The following is a 20,317-nucleotide window of genomic DNA, read 5'->3' as shown; positions in this document are numbered from 1 at the left end:
AAAATGGAGAAGACTGGCTTTGCTGTTGACAAGTTTATCTTGAGAATTCAATATTCTCAGTCAACTTTCTTCACTAAAGTTTTAGTCAAATTACAATTTTTATTACAGAATTGAAATAATTAGCTGCTCGTGCACAATAAGGGCTGGTCCAGGTATTCTGGCTTGTGTACTACTACTTGGGTTAGTTGTCCCAATATAACAGGCTCGGTCTACATATTATCAGAATTACCAAAATGCTGTGGTCCCCCAACTCAAACCAAATCCTCATACATCTGCAGCTGAGTGAAAGGTGGAGTTTGGGCTCCCAAAGCCGGCTCCACTGAGTCCACAGCAGGAGTTTAAAGATAGACGAGTGAGTAACTCAAGTCGTCTAATTTACTGGAAAAGCCCCCATGCCCTGCCATGTGACTTATTCACTCCTCTTAAAATTAGGAATGGCGCTCACTTTCAGCTACCCACTAAACAATTTGCTAAAAAAAGAGAGAAAATGCAGCACAGCAAGCCAGCCCAGCAAATATAACAGACCTTACATGAGCAGGAAGGAGTTCCTCACCTTCAACGAGCACACGCAAATTAATTCACGGGGTCCATGTGAGCTCAACCCACAAGTGTATCCAACTATCAGAATGGGGCCTACCATATCCACTTGCAGCTTCTAGTTAGTGCATTCCCCCAGCTCAGCCAAGCCTGGCTACTATGACTGATAAATTCAAACTGGACCATCAGATTTAGGGACAGCCCCCCAAATATTAACCAGATTAACTCAGGCTGACTTGGCTCCACCAGAATATCGTCAGGATGGCCAACACCCATCTGTGCCTCTCAGAAACTCGGCCTACTTCAATTGTCAACTTGTGACCAAGATCTCATAATGCTTCATATCCAAGCAAAACCAGCTGGTGTGTCAAAACTCTCTCTCGCACACACAGCCTTATTCTCCCCACTCTTCTGACAGAAGTCTGAAGCCAGCTGCACCAAAGCCTCTGAGCCGGCACTGGAAGACTATCAAAGCAAGTTCTGCAATGGAACCTCCTATTAGCCACAATAGCAGCTGTTGGCTAGAGCATGCCATTAAAGCAGTTACTTTTTTAGAGCTCAGAGCTAGATGAAATTTAAACAAGTAAGTACTACTTGTAATTGCAACATTCCCAATATGGATTCTCTCTCTTTTATTGCAGGTTTCTGAACAAAAAGGCTGTTTATTCAGTGCTGGTGGTTTTGCAACACTTCAGAATTGTACACAATGCCCAAAAAGGAAATAACTACAGCATTTTCCATGTAATGTCCAGTTACCCAGAAAAGACACAGATTACATGTCCAACTTTGCTTGTATCCCTAAACCACTACACAAAATGTTTACTTGTGTGGCTAGAAACCAACCAGAGTGAAAGCTTTAAATTTGCAGTCCACTTTCACTTATGATGCCTTTTAAGTCTGGTAAGATCATATCTCCAGGGAAGAAAAAAAAAAAAAGAGTTGCTTAACTTTTGGATACCGCGAGAGAAAGTGACTTCTGGAACACCTGGGAACTTTCTTGCCTATTTAGCTCAAAACATAAGATTTATCCAAATAATTTTAAGGGAACTTTAAAAAGGTAAATTACCAGGATCTGCACTGATCTTTGCCAAACATTCTAACCAGAGCGATGCACATACACATTATCCGACCAGAAAGGTAGTATAAAAACCATTTTAAGCAACTAAACAGGCTGGTAAGAGCATTTAAACAACATGAAGCACCAGCCTGACTGGTCTAAACATAAATAGATTCTGTTCAATATGGTCTCAGTCACAAAAGGTCTGATCTATGTTTAGATATAGCACTAATCAAGCAATAAGGTAGAGACTGTCGGCATACTGCTGCCCCTACGTACCCTGCTCACAGGTCTCGCGTGGCCCAAAGGAAACATCCATCTTTTTTTTTTCTTTGTAAAAGTCAGTTGTTTGGTGTAAGGTGTTTCTTTAATTACACAAGCAAAAACAAACACACACACACACAAACAAACAAAAGCAGAAAAAAGATCGACACCTCAGAAACGGATGGACACTGCTGCTTAAGAAAGGAACACATCTGTGCTCTGACTTATGGGCAAAACAGCCTTCGCAAAACAAAACGAAAGCAGCCACAAGGGCTCTCCATAGGCTACTCAGTTGTTCCAGTGGTCATTTAATCTGAAACTAATTAGCGAGATGAAATTGCTACTGGCTATCCCCATCTGGCCATAACTTGTATACATGAAGCTTAGATGACCAGCGATATTTGTCCTAGCCTTCAGAAGAGCTCATCGTAATCTCATTGGCCATTAGGGTCCTAAACCATATTGTCATGCTGACAACAACTAGCGCTCAACCTCCTTGAATAAGCACATATCATAACCAACGCCGTAGTTTCCTTTCCCAGCCTCTCCTCTGCAATATCATGCAAGCGCTTGAATATCAAGCAGAACCAGAAACTCTTCACATATTTTTTTCATGCCATGTGCTCAGCTCAGTCCCACTGAACACAGTTGGTAGTAACCCGCCCCCACACACCACTTTCTCCAGCCCCTGCTTGCATATGCACAAGAGTCTGCTTCCCCCACATTCTCACTGGGATTGTTGAGCACTTAGGTCAGATCACTGACATGTGAGCAGCTCTTTTTGCTGGTCCCTCGCTTCCAGGGCTTATCTACCCTGGCTAAGATGTGAAACTTACATGCTGACCCTTCTTGTCATTAGATACCCAACTGCCTTCTCTTACAAGCAGGACAGTTCACCTTGGTTTGCAGCGTGGTTGTAGCTGTATCAGTCCCAAGCCATTAGAGACATGAGGTGGGTGAGATTGTCTCTTTAACCGGAGCAGCTTCTATTGGTGAAAGCTCATCTCTTTCACAAAGAGAAGAAATTACCTCATTCACTCAACCTGTCAGCCCTGAGTATGGTGACAAGAGTCCAGTGTGGGCAGTTGTAGTCTGCCTGTCTATATTCCTCCAGTACAATAGTGGGAGAGGTCTGTAATGCTGCTGTGCACTGGTTACACAGCTGACTGCAGTTCTGGGCTGGCTGAAGTCATTTCTGTAGTCTTCCTATTTGAGAGAGAGGCTGAAGCTTCACTCACATGTAAAGCACTGAGACCATCAGATGAAAGGTGCTGAAGAAAGATTAGTCATGGCATCCCACGATTTTATACCAAGGCTTTACACTACCTAGCCCACACCAATTACCATGCTTGACTCATTTTCAGCACAGCCATTACAACACACTCCAGTTAGAGGATTCCACCCAGACAGCAAGACACAGAAACATCACGGTACCATACCTTGCCCCGCACTGCAGAAGGAACCTATTTTACCCTCGAGCTAGGAGACAGGAAGGTACAGGAAGCTGTGCAAATCGTTACAAAGTGGGTACTTCCACAGCGTGAATTTTTCTAGAACTGAAACTTCATTACTGCATATGAATAGCTTTAAAAGGCACAAAGGGGAGGTGGGAGGGAAACACTTCCGGGGTGGTTTACCCCTTGCCTCAGATAATCAAACTTGTAGTGAAGATTGATGACTCTCTGGCTCCAAGTAGCAAATCTGCCATAGCTACCACTGCGTGGAGCTCTCCAATCTGTCACCGAATAATGCCCACTGTACAGGTCAGTCACATCCCTTTTAACTGATGTGAAAAACTGCAGCATTCAGAGCCCTCATTTTCGCTGCTTTTCAATTACTGCTGCATTTTAATTCAGAGTTATTACGTCTATTAGCTGGGCTCCATTTACTAGGCTTACCATATAGTAGCATGGTACAAGCCTTTTGTTTAATACATTTTTTTTAAATGGTGATTCTAAGCAGGAGATGAGGCATTAAGAGTTTGAAATACAGAAAGGAGGAATGAGATACCGTGTATTCATAGCCACGTTATCAAAGCGGTTTCATTTTACCTTGAGTATTTTAAGTGAGCCAATTCTCCAAGGCTAACAACTGAACAATTCATTGCGTGTGAAGCTAAAATCCAGCATGTACAAGGAGGAGCACAAGCAAACTCCATGACCCCATAAAACCAGAGCCCATTTTAAAACGTCGCTTTTGAAAAGAACAAAAAAAAAAAATTCATCTGGCAGTAAAATGCCCTAAGAACCATGAACATGGCGCAGTAATTGCATAAAACTCTGAGCATTTAAACACATTGAGTGTCTGCCTCTGCATACTGACCAGAGCCAAGCCAAAACGTTATCTCTGTTTTCCTATCCTTAAAATAAAAACAAAAACAAAAAAAGCTTTCAACCAATGACACATTCCCTACCTTTACCCCATTCCCAAAAAGCAGGCACTTGCAGCTCAGGTATTTCATAGCTGGAAAGAGGGCTGGAACACAAATTAGCACTTCCTTCAAAATGAGAAGTTTTAAAATGACACATTCACAAGATAACAGCCATTGTCCTAACTAGTACTCATGCAGGACAGGCTGGCAGACCTACTATGGAGGGCATTCCTCGATAAAAGAAGGTACACCCAGTCAGAATAATGAACTGAAAGTGACACCCGTCTCCCCAACCCCCGCAAACCCTGCCCCCCTCCCACCAAGAGGGCCACTGGGGAAAACATGTACAACATACATATGAATAAAGTTCTTTGTTCTAGAGAACTGCCTGCTCTTTTATACTCCCTTCCCCCCCTCCCCCCCTGGTATTAGTTAAATTCAAAAGATCACTCAATGGCACTCTTGTTCCTCCAAAATGTCCTAGTCAAATAACGCAAGCTCCCCTTGTCACACAAGTCAGTGAATGAAGCCTTGTGCGTCTCCAACGACACACTGTAAATATAAAGTGGCATTAATGAGGGATATTTTATCAAAGCCAGACGCAAGAGCAAGTCCCTCCTGTGGCTATTCAGTTCAATGCAGAAGAAAAGCAACAATAGCCAGGCTCCACTTTGTAGAAGGCAAAGCCCAGAATACAACCTTGTCAAGCCTCTCCAAAAAACCCCGGCACTTCACTGCAGCAGCTGCCTTAAATGTCCCCCAAAACTGTCTGCTGAGATTCCGCTGTAGCTTCAAGTTAAGTTGCATAGTTTTGCTGTCAAGCCAGGGGAGGAATTTTATAGAGCTAGAACAAGAAAGGACTGGATATCCCACTTTAGCAGGATTAAGTTAACATCCCTTTGATTTAACCCAAAACAATCACCATGGGAAAAGCACCTAGTCCTGATGAAAGGCATCTTAGGTTACACTGAAGAACTCCTTTTAACAGGGCTCCCATTCACCACAAAAGGAAGAAAATGGAAGCACGTAAGTTGCACCTCAATACCAACAGGTTTTTGATGCTTCACTACTGACTTTCTGGCTTCCTGCTTCATCATCTGGGTATCCTTTATGAAGCTGCCTGCCTGCAAGATACGGCTCACAGCTATCTAAGTTAATAGCACTTGCATTGACATGAACCAAGAATTAGAGAAAAGAAAAAAAATCACACAGAAACCACTTTTTTTTTTTAAACATACGAACGCGACTTGTTCACCAGCCAGACCCAGAAGATACACAAGAGCAAGAAGCTGCTTCCATGGTAACCAGTAACAGAATTTTCATGTAGCTTTGACATGCACTGTCGAGCCCACAATTGCTTCTTCACTAGTCCCCATATATTCCTTTTAAGGGCAGCAATCTCATACAGCAACATATTTGTAAATAAAGCAATTACCACTTTCCCCATTCACTCAACAGGTAGGCTCAACACTCACATGTAACCCATTACTCGATTCTCCAAAACCAAGCGCATATTTCTCCTGCTTGGTCTGAAGGAAATTGGCTATTAAAGAGACTGGACGCAGCTGTCTATTGTTCTCTCTATTATGCACCAGTTCGAAATCCTCATATGCACACACGTCTTAATGATACAGGGTCTTTCACAATGCAGTCATCCAAAGACGCTCTTTCAGGAATATTTTATTAAGATGATCAAAACTTGGACATCGCAAAGAAGGAACTTCGAACAAATGCAGGTTTGCCAAATCAATTTATCTACCAACCCATAAATTAAAGATTTAGTGAGACGCACAAAGCTTTCAGCAGAAGAAAAATGAGACCAAAAATCCCATTTTATGCACCCGGTACACACTTAGTCTATAAAATAAATGGCTCGGAGGAAATGGAGCACTTTTAAAAAATGCTTTGCATGGAATAATCTTCTAAAGGGCCTGACCTAGCACATTAGGATTTACTCAGCCGCATGCTATTTACATAATTGTGAAAATAACTGGTAAAAAACCACAGCGTTGGAGAGCGAGAGAGAAACAGACACGAGAAGACTTTCAGAGCTGCCAAAGAATAACCTTCAGGCCACAGTACAGCTCAGCCTTCTTTCTGAGTGATATGGCGGGTTTCCCCCCACATCCACTTTCCTGCTACTTGTTGCTGCTTTTGCAACTGCTCCCATGAGCTCCCTGCACAGGAGAGGTCTGCGCTGGACCGAGCCAGGCATGTGTTGGGTTGGGGGAGTGGGGGGTGGACAAGGAATCGGCAAAGAGCACGATCCGAAGCCGTGCAAAGAGTGGCCTGGCGGGGAAGCGATGTCTCCCTCTCCCTTTTGTTACCGAAAGCAAACACTGCCCTCTTCATTTCCAACCCTGCCAATACTCACGGGCGCTGCTGTTGGGAGAGAAACGGGTTTGCAACGGACACACAATCCCCCCTCTATTGACAAGCCCGAGCAGCCCCCTGCACCAGGGCTGGGAGCGGGGCGCGGAAACCGGCGCCAGCACGGGCTGAACGGGTCCTCCCCCCGCGCCAGGAGCCTCTGCCAGGGATCCCCGGAGCCAGCGCAAGGGGCTGGGTTCAAAACACCCGCCCGGGCTGAGCTGCTCGATGCGCACAGCCGCCGGCGGCTCGGCCGGAGAAGGGGACCCTGGCTCGGCGGCTCCCGCGGCCAGAGCCGGAGGCAAACCCCGGGGCCAACTTGGCAGAGCCGGGCGAGGAGAAGGCGCGGGCAGGCGAGGGAAGGACCCTGCAGGGGGGACGCGCACGAGAACAAGGGGGTGCAGCAGAGAAGGTACCGCCGGGACCCACGGCGGGAGACGGAGCAGGGGGCCCCCCGTGAGGGCGCGGAGCACAGGGCCCCGGGAGAAACGGCGCACGGGGGACCCATAGCGGGAGGGGGCGCAGGGAGCCGGGGTGCAGCAAGGGAAGGGAGTTTGGGGGGGCTGGGGGAGCTGCCACCCGGCGCGCGAGGCTGGAGCCCCCCTACCTCTGGGGACGAGCGCGGCGGCGGCGAGCAGCAGCAGCGGGAGCGGGAGGATGCCGGGGGCCCCGCCGCCGCCGCGCCCGGAGCAGCTGCTGGGCTCGGTCCGACTCGCCATGTCCGGGCACCTGCTTCGCTCTGCCAGCACCGCCCGCACCTCGCGACCGAGCGCCCGCTAATGAGATGCGGCTGCGTCACAGCGGGGGCGGGGCGGAGCCCGCTGCTCCGCCCCTTTCCCCGCCTGCCAGCCGTCGCTCCCAGCCCAGGCCCCGCCCCGCGATAAGGGACCGGGAGCAAAATCTCAGCTGCTGCCTAGAGCGCAGTGGGGCGTGAGCGAGCTCCGGCCTCCCCGCAACCACGTTCCTGCCCTCGCCCCTAGCACCTGCGGCCGCTCCTGCGCCGCCGCTGACTGCGGCCCCAGGCCCTATGAGGTCCACCAGTGCACCCCCGCAAACCTGTGTCCTCATCCCCCTCCTCCCTTTGACCCCCCCGCAAACCTGTGTCCTCATCCCCCTCCTCCCTTTGCCCCCCCCCGCAAACCTGTGTCCTCATCCCCCTCCTCCCTTTGACCCCCCCGCAAACCTGTGTCCTCATCCCCCTCCTCGCCTGTGTCCTCATCCCCCTCCTCCCTTCCCCCCTCCACGCCTGTGTCCTCATCCCCCTCCTCCCTTTGCCCCCCCCCCGCGCCTGTCCCCTCATCCCCCTCTGTTCACCCTCGTGCCGCTCACACTCGTCTCCGGGCACCCACCCCCCATCCCTCCCCAGTCACTTTCTTCCTCCTGGCCGGAGCCACCACCCCACTTCCTTGCACAGGCCCCTGCTTTTCCCTGCACGAACCTGCCCCCCTCTCCTTCTTTCCAGCCCCCCTCTTCCAGCTCCACCAGACCACTACCCTTCTCTCCAGTCATCTTGCCCCTGCCAGGAGCTGCTGCTTTTCCCAATCCCCTCCTGCGCCATAGGACTAAGCTTTAGGGGCTGCACTCAAGCCCCAGAGAAACTTTCGTAAACTAGGCCCCTGCCGGGTGTGTAGGCCACAGACCGCCATCCCCAGGTACAGCTGCAGCTTTTAGCTTCCCTAGCTGAGGGGTAGCCTTGTTAATCTCAGTCTGCCCAAGCAAGGAGGGGGGCCTAGAGCACATTATAGCCTAGCAATGATATGAGCATAAGCTACCCTGGGCAAAGACCCATTTCGTCAGATGCAGATGACAGCTTATGCTCATCCATTACTGTTGTCTACATGGTTCCACAGAAGCACGGGTTGTTTTAGCTTCACTATGGTATCCTACACCTTCAAACAGCAGGAATGGTGTGATTTTTTTTTAAAACACGAGGCTGGTCCTGCACAAGTGGTGGTGCTGCACAAATTGCAGCAGCACTTGGCAAGGGTGCCCCTGCTGCCGGTTCTGCACCCAGGACTTGGCCAGCTGCTGCACTGCACAGCAGAGCAGAGTGCAGTTTTTGGGGGTGGGGCTGGCCTAGGAACATAGGGAGCATGGTACAGGTGAGTCTAGAGCACACAGTTGCTGGAAAGCTGGCTTCTTAAACAGCAGCTGAGCTTAGTACCCTGGAGCAGCTTTATGACAGCCACCTCCACAGGAGGAGCAGAGGTGGCAGGGAACAGCTCAAGGCATTAGTACTCCTTAACTCCCCCTCCTCAACACACACAGTCCACCTCCCTATGTTACTTTTCACTTTTGCAAATTCAGTTTCCGTGTTCTACTTTGAGCACCTCATGGCCCAGCTTGAGGAAGCATTCCTAGGTAGAGTTCAAGGTGGTAGGAGTAGTTTTCTTTGCACCTGTACATTTATCTTCATACAGTAACCTAATGCGCAAGCCAGTTTTTAAAAAACAAATCAATGTAAGAGCATCCAGATTAAGTTTCGCTAGTTGAGCAAAATCAGTATTAAATTATACACTTTTTGGACTCAGGTAGGTAAGAAAGTACATCAATTATAATGGTCTGAGTTCCCCTATGGATACACTCTACTAAAGAAGTTTAGCTTGAAAAGGGGAAAGAGTTAAACTGAAAGAAGGCATGCAGAAGGATGTATGACATTCTTTCAAGAGGGAATTATATCTAGAAATTCAGGTTCAGCTAAAATAGATTCAGTTACACCACCCTGTTACATAAATAGCAGTTGGCTTGTTAATATGCCTTACTGTCTTTCATTGAAAGATTAAAAATTCCCTTTTCTTCCATCCAACAGTTTAGAAGTGGTCAAAACCAAAACTGCAACCATGGACAAAGCAGCTGTTTGGTTCAACCCACAATTTTTTTAACTGGGCCCATGAACCAGAACATCTGATATTTACACAGCTCTTATACTGACATAAATTGTCACCTTAGTTGCACTGAAGGCCTTTCCCCGTATAAGCTTTAAAGCAGTCACAGGCTGGGCAAACAACCCTCTGTTAAATGGGATATGAGAAAGAAGGGTTAGCATAGAATCTGCATGTCCTAAGTCCCAGAATTCTCTTAATTCCCTTGAGTTCAGCATCAGGCGTCAGCAACGACAGACCCAAGAGATTGCAACAGCATCAGCAGCACGAAATAGTGGGTATGGGGCAAGGGCTAAGTCCTTTATAGTGACTACACCCAATTCCTTGCATTTGTTGAAAGGGTTACTGTTCATTATGGAGAGGCAAATTCAGCAGTGAAAGGACACCGGAGTGTTGTCTGGATTATCCAGTACTAGTTTTAAGACGTTACAATTTACTGTCAACTTTTAAATTGGGAGGTGTGGGTGCCTGGGATTTGTTTTGTGAACCAAACAAATCCTTTAACACAAGAACACCACATTTACAACTCTCCCCTTCACATCCAAAAACCCACAAACTAGCAAGATTTTTTTTTTGAAAAACCAAACAATTACTTGTTTACATGAAGCCTTTTTCAAGAAAAACCCTTTACCACCAGTATCTGGGGTTAAAAAAGATGATTTAAGCAGCAGCTCCAGTAGTACCATTGAAATTGGATCTTATGTTTAACAAGGAGGAGAAGTATAGCTAAAAGACAGGAAAGTGCACCTTCTTTATCCAATGCTGGCAATTTGGTTGCTACAGAAAAAAAATCTGACCTACCATATGGGTGTGACTGATTATACTCTCTCCATGATTCATAGTTGATACTGAGTAGAATTCACATTAAAATGAATAGTATAATGATGAACTATAGGAAAATGAAAATCTTAGGGCTTGAACAAGGACAACCAACAGGCAACCCAAGATCCAGTCATCTTGAGCTTTTAGGTGAAGGGGCAGGAAAGATCTAAAGAGAACGTGAAATGCTGGATTTTTAACATAGCTTGTCAGGAAATACCAGAGTTAGACAAGAGATGTTTGCGGATAGACAGAAGCCAGCCACATGACTGATTTTTAACTACCATCAGAACCGCCAACGTGATCATGAGCTCTACCACACCTTCATCATCAGCAAGGGAACACAGATTGAAGAGGACTCCGGTGTGACGGCTGAGGAACGCAGTCCTGAGCAGCACAGTGCATTTAAAAAAAAACTCAAGCAGGCATGTGTGTTAGTCCCAGGCTGAAGGGACAGGCCAGAGTTTTAATGCATCAGCTAGTGAAGTTGAAACCTAGATGTCCCCTAAGGAAGAAGGGACCAAGACACATGAACCCAAATATCCATCCTTCATGAGCAGTGCTTTCCCAAAACTCAGAATAGGCCCTCTTCATTTCACGCTATTATTTTGGTACAGCACACCCAGGATGCTATAATGTAGCTTAACTTCAGAAGAAACTCCATGGGTCCTCTGCACAGCATACCTTACTCCATCTTCCACTCTTGGATTTTGTCTTTCCACCTCAGATTGTTTTGAGGTTGTAGGAACACAACCTTCTGGAAAAAGGCAGTTGGGAAAAACATGCCTTGTCCTCAAAAATGGTTGGAAGTGTCACGCAGATGTTGCCTACAGTCAGGGCAAAGGAACCCTGGGGACTATAAACAGCTGCAATAGTCAAAGCTTACAAGGTTTAAAACATTTTAACCAGCCAGTCTGGGACTTGGTAAGCTTCCACCACAGCCAGGCTGCTCGGGTATCAGGTTGAGCTGGACCCTCTGTTCACAGGAATGTTACACACTTAGGTTTGTTCTCGTTAACGGATCTGGATAGGTCCGGTTTAGAACCCCGTCAAAAAGGAAACCGCCTCAGCCCTTTGAAAATGAGCAAGTGAACAGGAGTGGGGCGAGAATCGTGTTCAGTCAGAAAGTTGGCAAGCCTAGGAGAAGGCAAAACAAGAGGGGTACTTTAAAAAGTGGCACAGGAAACTAATTATGGAAGAGCAAAGTTAGGTTTACAATTTAGGAGATGCTCAGAACAGCCAGGGAGTATTTAAAGTTCTCTCTTCTGCTGTCACCCGCAAAGTATTTCATGATCAAGACAAAAGCAGCCCTGAAGTAGTAAAATGGCCATGAGATTAAAATCTCATGGAGGTTGCTGGTAAATGCTTCAAGTTAAGAGATGTGAATTTCCCCAGTACAGCAGCACACCCTGGGAGTGGCAACTTAGTCCCTGGGGAATACACCAACCCATACACAAGCTGATGGTCCCCAGTGAGGGTATTTCCCATCTCAGCAGGTTGGTTCTAAGGATTCTGCCAAATTGCATGGAGCCTTCAGAGCCTCGTACACCAACAGCTGTTAAGCTCAGGTAAGTTCATTTGCAGCATCGCAGCCCTCCATCTGCCTGCTTCCTGAACAGACTCAAAACTGAAGTACACTCCACCTCCTTTCCATTCACTTGGGCCAATAAAAGGTTAAGCCGTGGGGAAGGGCCTACCAATTGGATGCCAGTAACTACACCCTCAGCAGCAGCATTCCCTGAAAGTGGAGCACTTGGGTAGGCACAGGAGAGATTCAAGTGTCACCCAGCTGATTAGCTCCTGGTGGGAGCATGCATTTCTAGTGGTGGTGCATATACTCATGTGCTTTAGGGCACAGTTTTATTCCACAGATCTGGAAAAAAACTGAAGACTGCCCTGCAGTCAGTTTTCCTATTTCTTCAAGTTCGACATTTGTGCACTACACCCATTTACTCCTTTGCTATTTTAGCCATGGAAGTGGAGGTGGTGATCCTCCCGGGATGATCATGCCCTATTTCCTCTTTTCTAGATTGACAATCAATAGGGGATAATTTACCAGATATTTGACACCCTTCTGTAGATTTTCTATCTGTGCTGTGATTTTTAACCAGACTTCATTTTTAATTCTTTATTTCAACAATCCTTTCTCCATCTTTTCACAGGAAACACTAGCTCCAAAGAATTGCTCCTCCAGACTAAGCCAAGCTGTGTCTTACTAAATTGCATGCAGGACACCATCAGGCTATTGACCAGTTGGCATTACTTCCATTGCAAAGTAGTATTGAATCATTCTCCCCCTCTCATTAGTCCTTAAATATTATGGGTCTGAGCATGCATTAACAGGAAGGAAATATTTGGCATCCCCAACAGTCTTAGATTATATGAAGCAATGCTACAGCAAATGAGTTGTCACTTTAGCTTTACCAGAGTCTAAACTTACAACTGCTCAGGGCAAATCTAGAATCACACGGTAGGTTGGGAAAGTACAACCTTTTCCGATTGAATTGGATCCTTGTCTGCATTCATACAAGCAAATGCAGGGCTTTACCACACTTGAGCTCCTTCCGTCATACCCCCAGCCTCCGGTCAAACAGCCCCTTTTTACCTCCATTAGATTTGCCGTCTTCTCACTTCTTTTGGAATAGCAGTGGCTCCTTTTGCCCTACCGATTTTACATATTGGCCACAAAAGCATGCTGCTCTCCACACAAGGAGTACCCAGCTTCCCAAGATGGGCACAATGTTAAGGCTGCTAAAATCATTACAGCTATGTGACTAAGCCAGATTTATCCTCTGATTAGAGGGGGTGCTTGTCTTAGCCTAAGACATCATAGATTGTTCATCTCCAGAAGGACTTTCATGCTGGCAAATAAACGTGGTTTGAAAGACTGCATGTAAACACCATTTGCCTCAGTATGATTAGGAACCAGACTCTCTTGTCTATTTTTAATTACTTATTTTATTCCCTTCCATGAGATATTGTACATTGACCCACTGCTGCTCAAGCATCAAATTGAGGGACGACCCATATTAAGTGTAAAGGTTTATAATAATTTAAGTATTCATAGGATGGAGAACAATAAGATGTAGGAAATACAATTTGCATAATAAATATCAATATCACAACAGCTAAAACAAACCTTGACAAATTATCTGCCTCTCAATGACCAAGAGATTATGGAATGCAAATTGCAAGTCCTGAAGTATAGGCAACGACTTCCTTAACTATCTGTTTCTTTCAGCAGACAAAAATGGAGTCAAAATATACTAAGGAGAGAGGTAAATAGTCTAAGGGGTAGCCATGTTTGTCTGATGCTTCACAAACACGCAGTCCTATAGCATTAAAGGCTAACAAAGTCCAGTCTTTAAGGGGCTACCAAGCTGCTTGTTATGTGCAAGGAGTGGGGGGGGTAGGTTCCTGGAAATGTCCAAATGCATTAAATTTTGTTTCAAGAGGAAAACAATTTCCTCTCTCATTGAAGTTTAACCTCCGTTATCGGTCACAGTGAGTTAGCAATTTGGATCTTGAAGCGTGAGCGCCACTAGAAGAGGCTGAAAAGTATATTGTATTCAGGAGCTCAGGCAGCTGGCCTCAGGAGCTGACTACAAAGGTGGTGGTGAGGGGGAGAATGGTCTGATAAAGACTTGCCCGAGCAGTTGATCCATGGAGCCATTTCTTATAGTTCAGGATTTGCAAATTTACATTCCATCATGTTTCAAGGCCTCTCAGTCTCCCAGTCGAATGGACGTGCAGCGGCCAGCCAGTTTCTCACTCTGGGAGGCACCTCTTTCATACAGCAGCAGTCAGGGGGCTGAGGGAACCTGGGGGATATCGGCCATTTCTTAATTCCTCTGGTGGAGAAACAGGATGGGGGTTGAGAGATTGTTATGCCACTTCCGTTCTGTGTTCTCCAGCCTTGTAGGATTGTGCCTGGCACACATCATAAGTAGAGCAGCCCATGAGCCTGGGGAAAGAGCAAATATCCATACTTCAATGCCAGGCTCCCAACCTGTTCTCTCGCTAAGGGCTGCGAGTGAGTAAGGCTCAACTACTGAAGTCATTCCTCACCCTCCCCGCCGCTCACTTCAACCATCTCTTCCTAGTCCCTTCTCCACAGAGGAGAGATTCACATCATGCTGCTGCTGCTTATTCAAAGATTCCTCACGCTGCTGGAGCGATAAAAGAAGGGCTTCAGAGTAACCAAGAATCAAACCCTCTGAATCTACTGAAGACTTAATTTTTCCACATTGCCAAGTAGTGGAAGGGGGGAACATTAAGACTGTATGGGCTACAATTTCCTAACATTTGTAACTGGGGATATCCACTGAAATCCATTCGAGTGTGATAGGCAGGATAAATTCTCCGACTTGATGATATAACTCACATGGAATATGTGAGATGTGCCCAGTTTCCATAGCTACTTAATAAAAGTTATGAGCATGAGGAATTTCTTGACAGTATTACTTTTATGCCATGGGCAAACATTCTTCAAATGGGTTTTTCCCCCCCTCCAACTTCAATTTAGCTAATTTCAAGTACCAGATGGTGTTTTTGCAGTTTATAACCAATAATCAATTGTTTGTTAATGCATTTTTAAAGAAAGAACCAAAATATACTTAAAACGAGAATTCCAGTCTGATACACTTGAGTGCTAAAACAATGACGTGCTAAACTTTCATATATCTACGGTCAGACAGAGAGAAAAGTGGAAAGGGCAAATTCATGTATTGCTTTTCCCCATGCAATCCACTAAAGACCAAACACTACTTAAATCACGTATTTGCCCTCAGTGATCTGTAACAATATTAGAAAGATTCACATTCAGGTGTTTGTATGAACAGTGAGTACTGCATGACATACCAGGTTACAGACCAATTTGGCACCTATCTGAGAAGTCGTTTTTCTATTTCTTTTAATGGGCCCTTTTGAGTTTTGGTTCTAACCGCATAGTATAAGCTACACACACGTTCACAGTTGGCATATTTGTGCCTCAGATACTGTTGCTAATTTATGTGGAACCCACTCATTCTAAAAAGAATATTTACACAGCTCTACAAGAAGAATTTTATGTAACTACTTCTAAAGAACCAAGAGTGAGAAATTCTGTTTTCATGAGCTCAGTAAAATAGTGTTACTTTAAGTTTCTTGATAGGTGGGACTACACATCTAAAATGTATTAAGTCCAGAGGAATTTCTCCTGAAGAGAAGTTCAAGGTAGGTCAAACTATTGTTCAAAAGGCAGATAGAAAGCTAGACACACACAGCAGTAATTCACAGCCTCAGTCCTGTAAACACAGATGCTGAACTTTGCTCCCAAGAATAGCTGGATTGAAGTCAGTTGGATGACTCACATGGGTACATTTAAGCAACTGCAGGAGGATTTGCAGAACTAGAGCCTGAGAACTCATGTAAGCCGTGTCTACACGTGCACGCTACTTCGAAGTAATGGCACTAACTTCAAAATAGCACCCGTCATGGCTACACATGTTGGGCGCTATTTCGATGTTAGGCGGTGAGATGTCGAAGCCGCTAACCCCATGAGGGGATGGGAATAGCGCCCTACTTCAAAGTTGAATGTCGAAGTAGGGACCGTGTAGTCATTGCGCGTCCCGCAATATCGAAATAGCGGGGTCCGCCATGGCGGCCATCAGCTGAGGGGTTGAGAGACGCTCTCTCTCCAGCCCCTGCAGGGCTCTATGGTCACCATGTGCAGCAGCCCTTAGCCCAGGGCTTCTGGCTGCTACTGCTGCAGCTGGGGATCCATGCTGCATGCACAGGGTCTGCAACCAGTTGTCGGCTCTGTGGATCTTGTGTTGTTTAGTGCAACTGTGTCTGGGAGGGGCCCTTTAAGGGAGCAGCTTGCTGTTGAGTCCGCCCTGTGACCCTGTCTGCAGCTGTGCCTGGCACCCTTATTTTGATGTGTGCTACTTTGGCATGTAGACATTCCCTCGCAGCGCCTATTTCGATGTGGTGCCGCACAACGTCAATGTTGAACATCGACATTGCCAGCCCTGGAGGACTTGTAGACGTTATTCATCGAAATAGGCTACTTCGATGTCGGCTTCATGTGTAGACACAGCCGTAGAGATACTACAGGATTAACTGCCACAAATGTAGATACTATGAAGCCAGGCATTCCCTAAAGGAATTTAGGTTATCCAGGTAGAAACAAAACCACATCTGTCAGAATCCTGGAGATTGTACACAGCCTACCATACCAGGACTTAAGTCTCCATCTTTTAAACTAGGGAAAGGGTTTGTCAAAATTATGTATAAAAGGTCCCCTTCTCCAGCATGCCTATTTCATGAAATATGGGTGATCAGAGATTTTAGTACAGAAAGACATCTTGCTTTATTTAAGCTTATACTTGCTAGCTGCACCCAGTAGCCCATTGGGCTCTTGAAATTGGAATAAACTCTGATGCACAGGGGTTGTTGATGTGTTTCATTTTCATTAGAATCCCATGCAAGTCATCTTTCAGTTTCCCCACATTTTAAGAGCCGCTTTTCATGGTGACATTTCCTGAAACAGCTCGTTAGTGACATCATTGACATAAAGCAGGGTCTTCTCTTGCCAAGAGAGTTTTGCGGTTTATGATTTCACCCACTCCCCCTCCAAGGGATATGAAGGTATTAAACTGTCCTGGGATCATGGCTAAAGAGATACAGAACAGTACAGGGAATCAAGACTCCTAAGAGAAGGTTCTCTTTCTGGCTTTATTGCTCAATGTACAGCCCTTGAAAGCTCATCGAGTTTATGACTCATTTTTGCTATGAAAGTGACAGACTTCTGTAACGTGTGCAGGTGTTGGGGGATTCCTTCCCTCCTTTTATAGCTCTGAGTATCAGATAAGTGCTGCAGAGAGCAATAGATTGTTAAGAGATTTCCATGTTCCCTACAAGTCATAGTTTTTGTTTATTCACACACTTTGTCAAGTGGAATAAACTTACCTTCTCTTGAGAATCACCAACCTGGAAATTTTCAAAGAGTTGCACAGGATTTAGCCACAACTCATTAAAGAAGGGGCTTGGGTAAAATATGTGCAAGTCTTTGAACATTTAGGCATTTGCAAAAAAGAGCCCTGAAAAGGAATAATCAAGTTACAGCATTTCAGATGCAATGGCTCTCCTGACAGAAATTCAAGGGCTTCAATGACATATTTCATTCAACCGACTGGGCTCCCAGGTGGAGTCTGAATGTCTCCTTTTACTGATCTCCAGCGTGAAGAACTGAAGTTCAGTCTGTTTAAAGATCAGGTAAAAATGCAAAGCTTAAATTTCCTCTTTCACGTAGTGTGACAAAGATGTCATTTGCCACGCTCTTCCTCTATCAATTTAGTACTTCCATTCTAGTACAAATTTCCCTCAATGGGTCTTATTTTTCTGGCTTGCACTATGAGGAATAACATTTTTCAAAAAATAAAAGGTATCAAAGAGGCTCCAGTGCACAAAGGAGGAATACTGCTTTGCATGCCTGTTTAAAAATAGAGCATCTTGTGTTGTGAACCCATCAGCTCTCTCAAGCAATACAATGGCAGTCATTTGAAGATACTACCTTGGAAACATTAGCGATTGAATAGGGGATACCCTTCCCATTATTAAGTACTCATTTATATTGCAGTAGCACCTGGAGACACCTGTAATGATCAATTCAGTAGTGCTAGGTGCTGCGTGTAAACACGAGGTATTCCCTCTGAGAACCTGCGTGGTACTGACAGAGGCACATAGGGCTTAAGAGGCCGCTTCTGATGGTATCCAAAACAGATGTTAATGACCCTGATTTAATTAGGGACTCTGATACTAAGACAAGAAAAGCATGTCAAGAGTTGCACAGGATGCTGACTATTAGATAAAGAATCCTTTCCAGAAAGTCTAGAATGGCCAACACCTGTGTCCAACTCAAAGAGCTGGATTGGTGCATTCCTTGTATTCCCAGTGGCCATGTCTACACTAGCAAATTCACTCAGAAGGCAGGAGGTGCTCTTCCAGCAGATCCCTTGAGTGTCTACACACAAACGCCATTCTTCTGTTAGGAATCCAGAAGAATGTGGCATCTCTTCCTGGATCTGTACTCTGCTGTTATTTCAGGAAGAGCATCCACCTCAGGAAGAAAGCACATGTGAATGCTCCGCAAGCCCCTCTTCCGAAAGAGGTCTGCCACAGCAGAGGCCGTAGGGAGCGGAGACCCTACACAGCTCCAGCCGCTTTAAAGCGACAGTGATTCCTGCAGACCCCGTCACACGAGCAGACACACAGGTCAGGCCCCCCCACATCCCCACCCCAGGGGCAGACACTTACACCTGTCCCACCTCCCAATGCACATCACACGAGGGACCGTGCAGGGAGATGGTCATGGGCTCAATTCCTGTCCCACAGCCACCCCCTGCGTGGACATCAGCACCATCCACTGTCTCCACGAGGGACTCACCAGGCAGTGCCGAGTGCATTGCACACCCTGTGGCAGGGCTTCGACAGGATGGGCAGTGTAGACCTCTGCCCCCTCCATTGGCATGCTGGCCCTAACCTCAAGGGTCACAGGCAGCCCTGCAACATGTACTACCCCCATCGGCAGGCAGCCCAGTCATGGTGTGCCTGCTTCTTTGTATGAAACAAATGATATTTAAGTCATCAATGTTACTCAGTGGCCCAAAAGGTTGACCACAGAAATATATGTCAGCTCCACTCAAGGAGTCAGCACCTTTTTGCCTGGGGTGATGGAAGAGGCACTGAGGGGAGGACAGTAGGCCTGAGGCCCAGGGGCTGCCTCATACTCCCTGTAGCCTGGCACAGCCTTATCCAGCCAGGGCTTGGTGGGGCAGGGGGGAGGGCCCCCTCTACCTTTGAGGTTCTGCAGGATGCAGCAGGCCAACAAAACTGACAAGTTTGGGGGCCCACCCTGAACCGCTGCCCCATGGAGTGGTAGCTGTCTGGGGTGACTAATTTCCACAAGGCAATGGCCATGTGCTTCTCAGAGAGGGCAGGCCACATGCAGGTATCCTGGTATCTGATGACAGGGATGAACCAGGTGCAAAGCTCCACAAAGGTGTCCCATCATCTGCAAGTTCTGCAGCCAGCATGCATCATCCCACCTCAGTCAGGACAGCCCTGATCCAGTCAGTGCTAGTGGGGTGGGGCCAAACCACGTGGACAGGCCTGGGAAGGCCTTGGCAGGGGAGGATGGGGACCCAGGGGCAGGGTCTCCAGCCCCACAAGAGGTTTAAGACAACTGCCAGGACACTAAACAGCAAGCATAGTGGGTGAGCCTGGAGGAAAATCGGTATACTTATTCCCATTTACAGATGGCAATGGCAGAACAGCAACACCACTCAGGTCCCTGACTCTCTATGTTTAGTTACTAGATTACTCTGCTACTAAATTCAATATCCGCTAGCCTTTTCTGTTGCTGCGTGGTGACTTACTACCCTTCATTGACGATGTGGCTGCTTTTCAGTGGAGGCTAATGGGTTTTTGTACTATTGGTCATCTGGAGAGCTTTTGTGGAGCTGGGCTTACAGTAAATTGTGGCTCCAATTCAGCAATGCAAGCCTGGGCTTAACTTTAAGCATGTGCTAGAGTCCATTTTAGTCAGAAAAAAGCACTTAAGCACATGCCAAACACTATTGATGTCTATGCCATTTTAGCACATACTCAAGTGCTTTCCTGAACCAAGGACTACATTGGAAAGATTAGATTTCAAATAGCTGCAGAAGCAATTGATAAATTAAACAAAAACCTTTATACAATGCTGCAAACAGACCACTATCAATTCTTTTCCAGTCTATAGAAAAACTGTACTGCATGTATACAGACATTGATTACAGGCAATAATGTAAAGTTTGTAAGCCACATCTAACTCAGCACCCATTGTAAACAATTGAATTTTGAATGTTCACAACAAACTGCCTCCTGTTCCCACTTGATATTTGCATTTGCTTTGTCCTTTTCTTGGCATGGTAAGATTTCATTTTGTTTCGAGCTCAAAGATTTTTTTTTTTTAAATTTCTTGTAAAAAAACCT

General features: G+C 46.1%; 1 protein-coding gene across 3 annotated transcripts in view; it reads right to left on the bottom strand.

The window, feature by feature from the left end:
* The window catches only part of CADM1 (cell adhesion molecule 1), a 334,752-nt gene extending 327,391 nt beyond the window's left edge, over positions 1-7,361 (bottom strand). For all 3 annotated transcript variants that reach the window (XM_074977194.1, XM_074977195.1, XM_074977196.1), the window contains exon 1: positions 7,207-7,361. In XM_074977194.1, coding sequence (XP_074833295.1) covers positions 7,207-7,318 — 112 coding nt within the window. In that variant the 5' untranslated portion in view covers positions 7,319-7,361. The remainder of the gene's footprint in view (positions 1-7,206) is intronic.
* Positions 7,362-20,317: the final 12,956 nt, after the last annotated feature.

The sequence above is a fragment of the Carettochelys insculpta genome, chromosome 25 (genome assembly GCF_033958435.1).
Source record: "Carettochelys insculpta isolate YL-2023 chromosome 25, ASM3395843v1, whole genome shotgun sequence".
NCBI classification, from domain to species: Eukaryota; Metazoa; Chordata; order Testudines; family Carettochelyidae; genus Carettochelys; species Carettochelys insculpta.
Note: the sequence above shows the minus strand (reverse complement) of the source record. Positions and strands in the feature narration are given on the sequence as shown.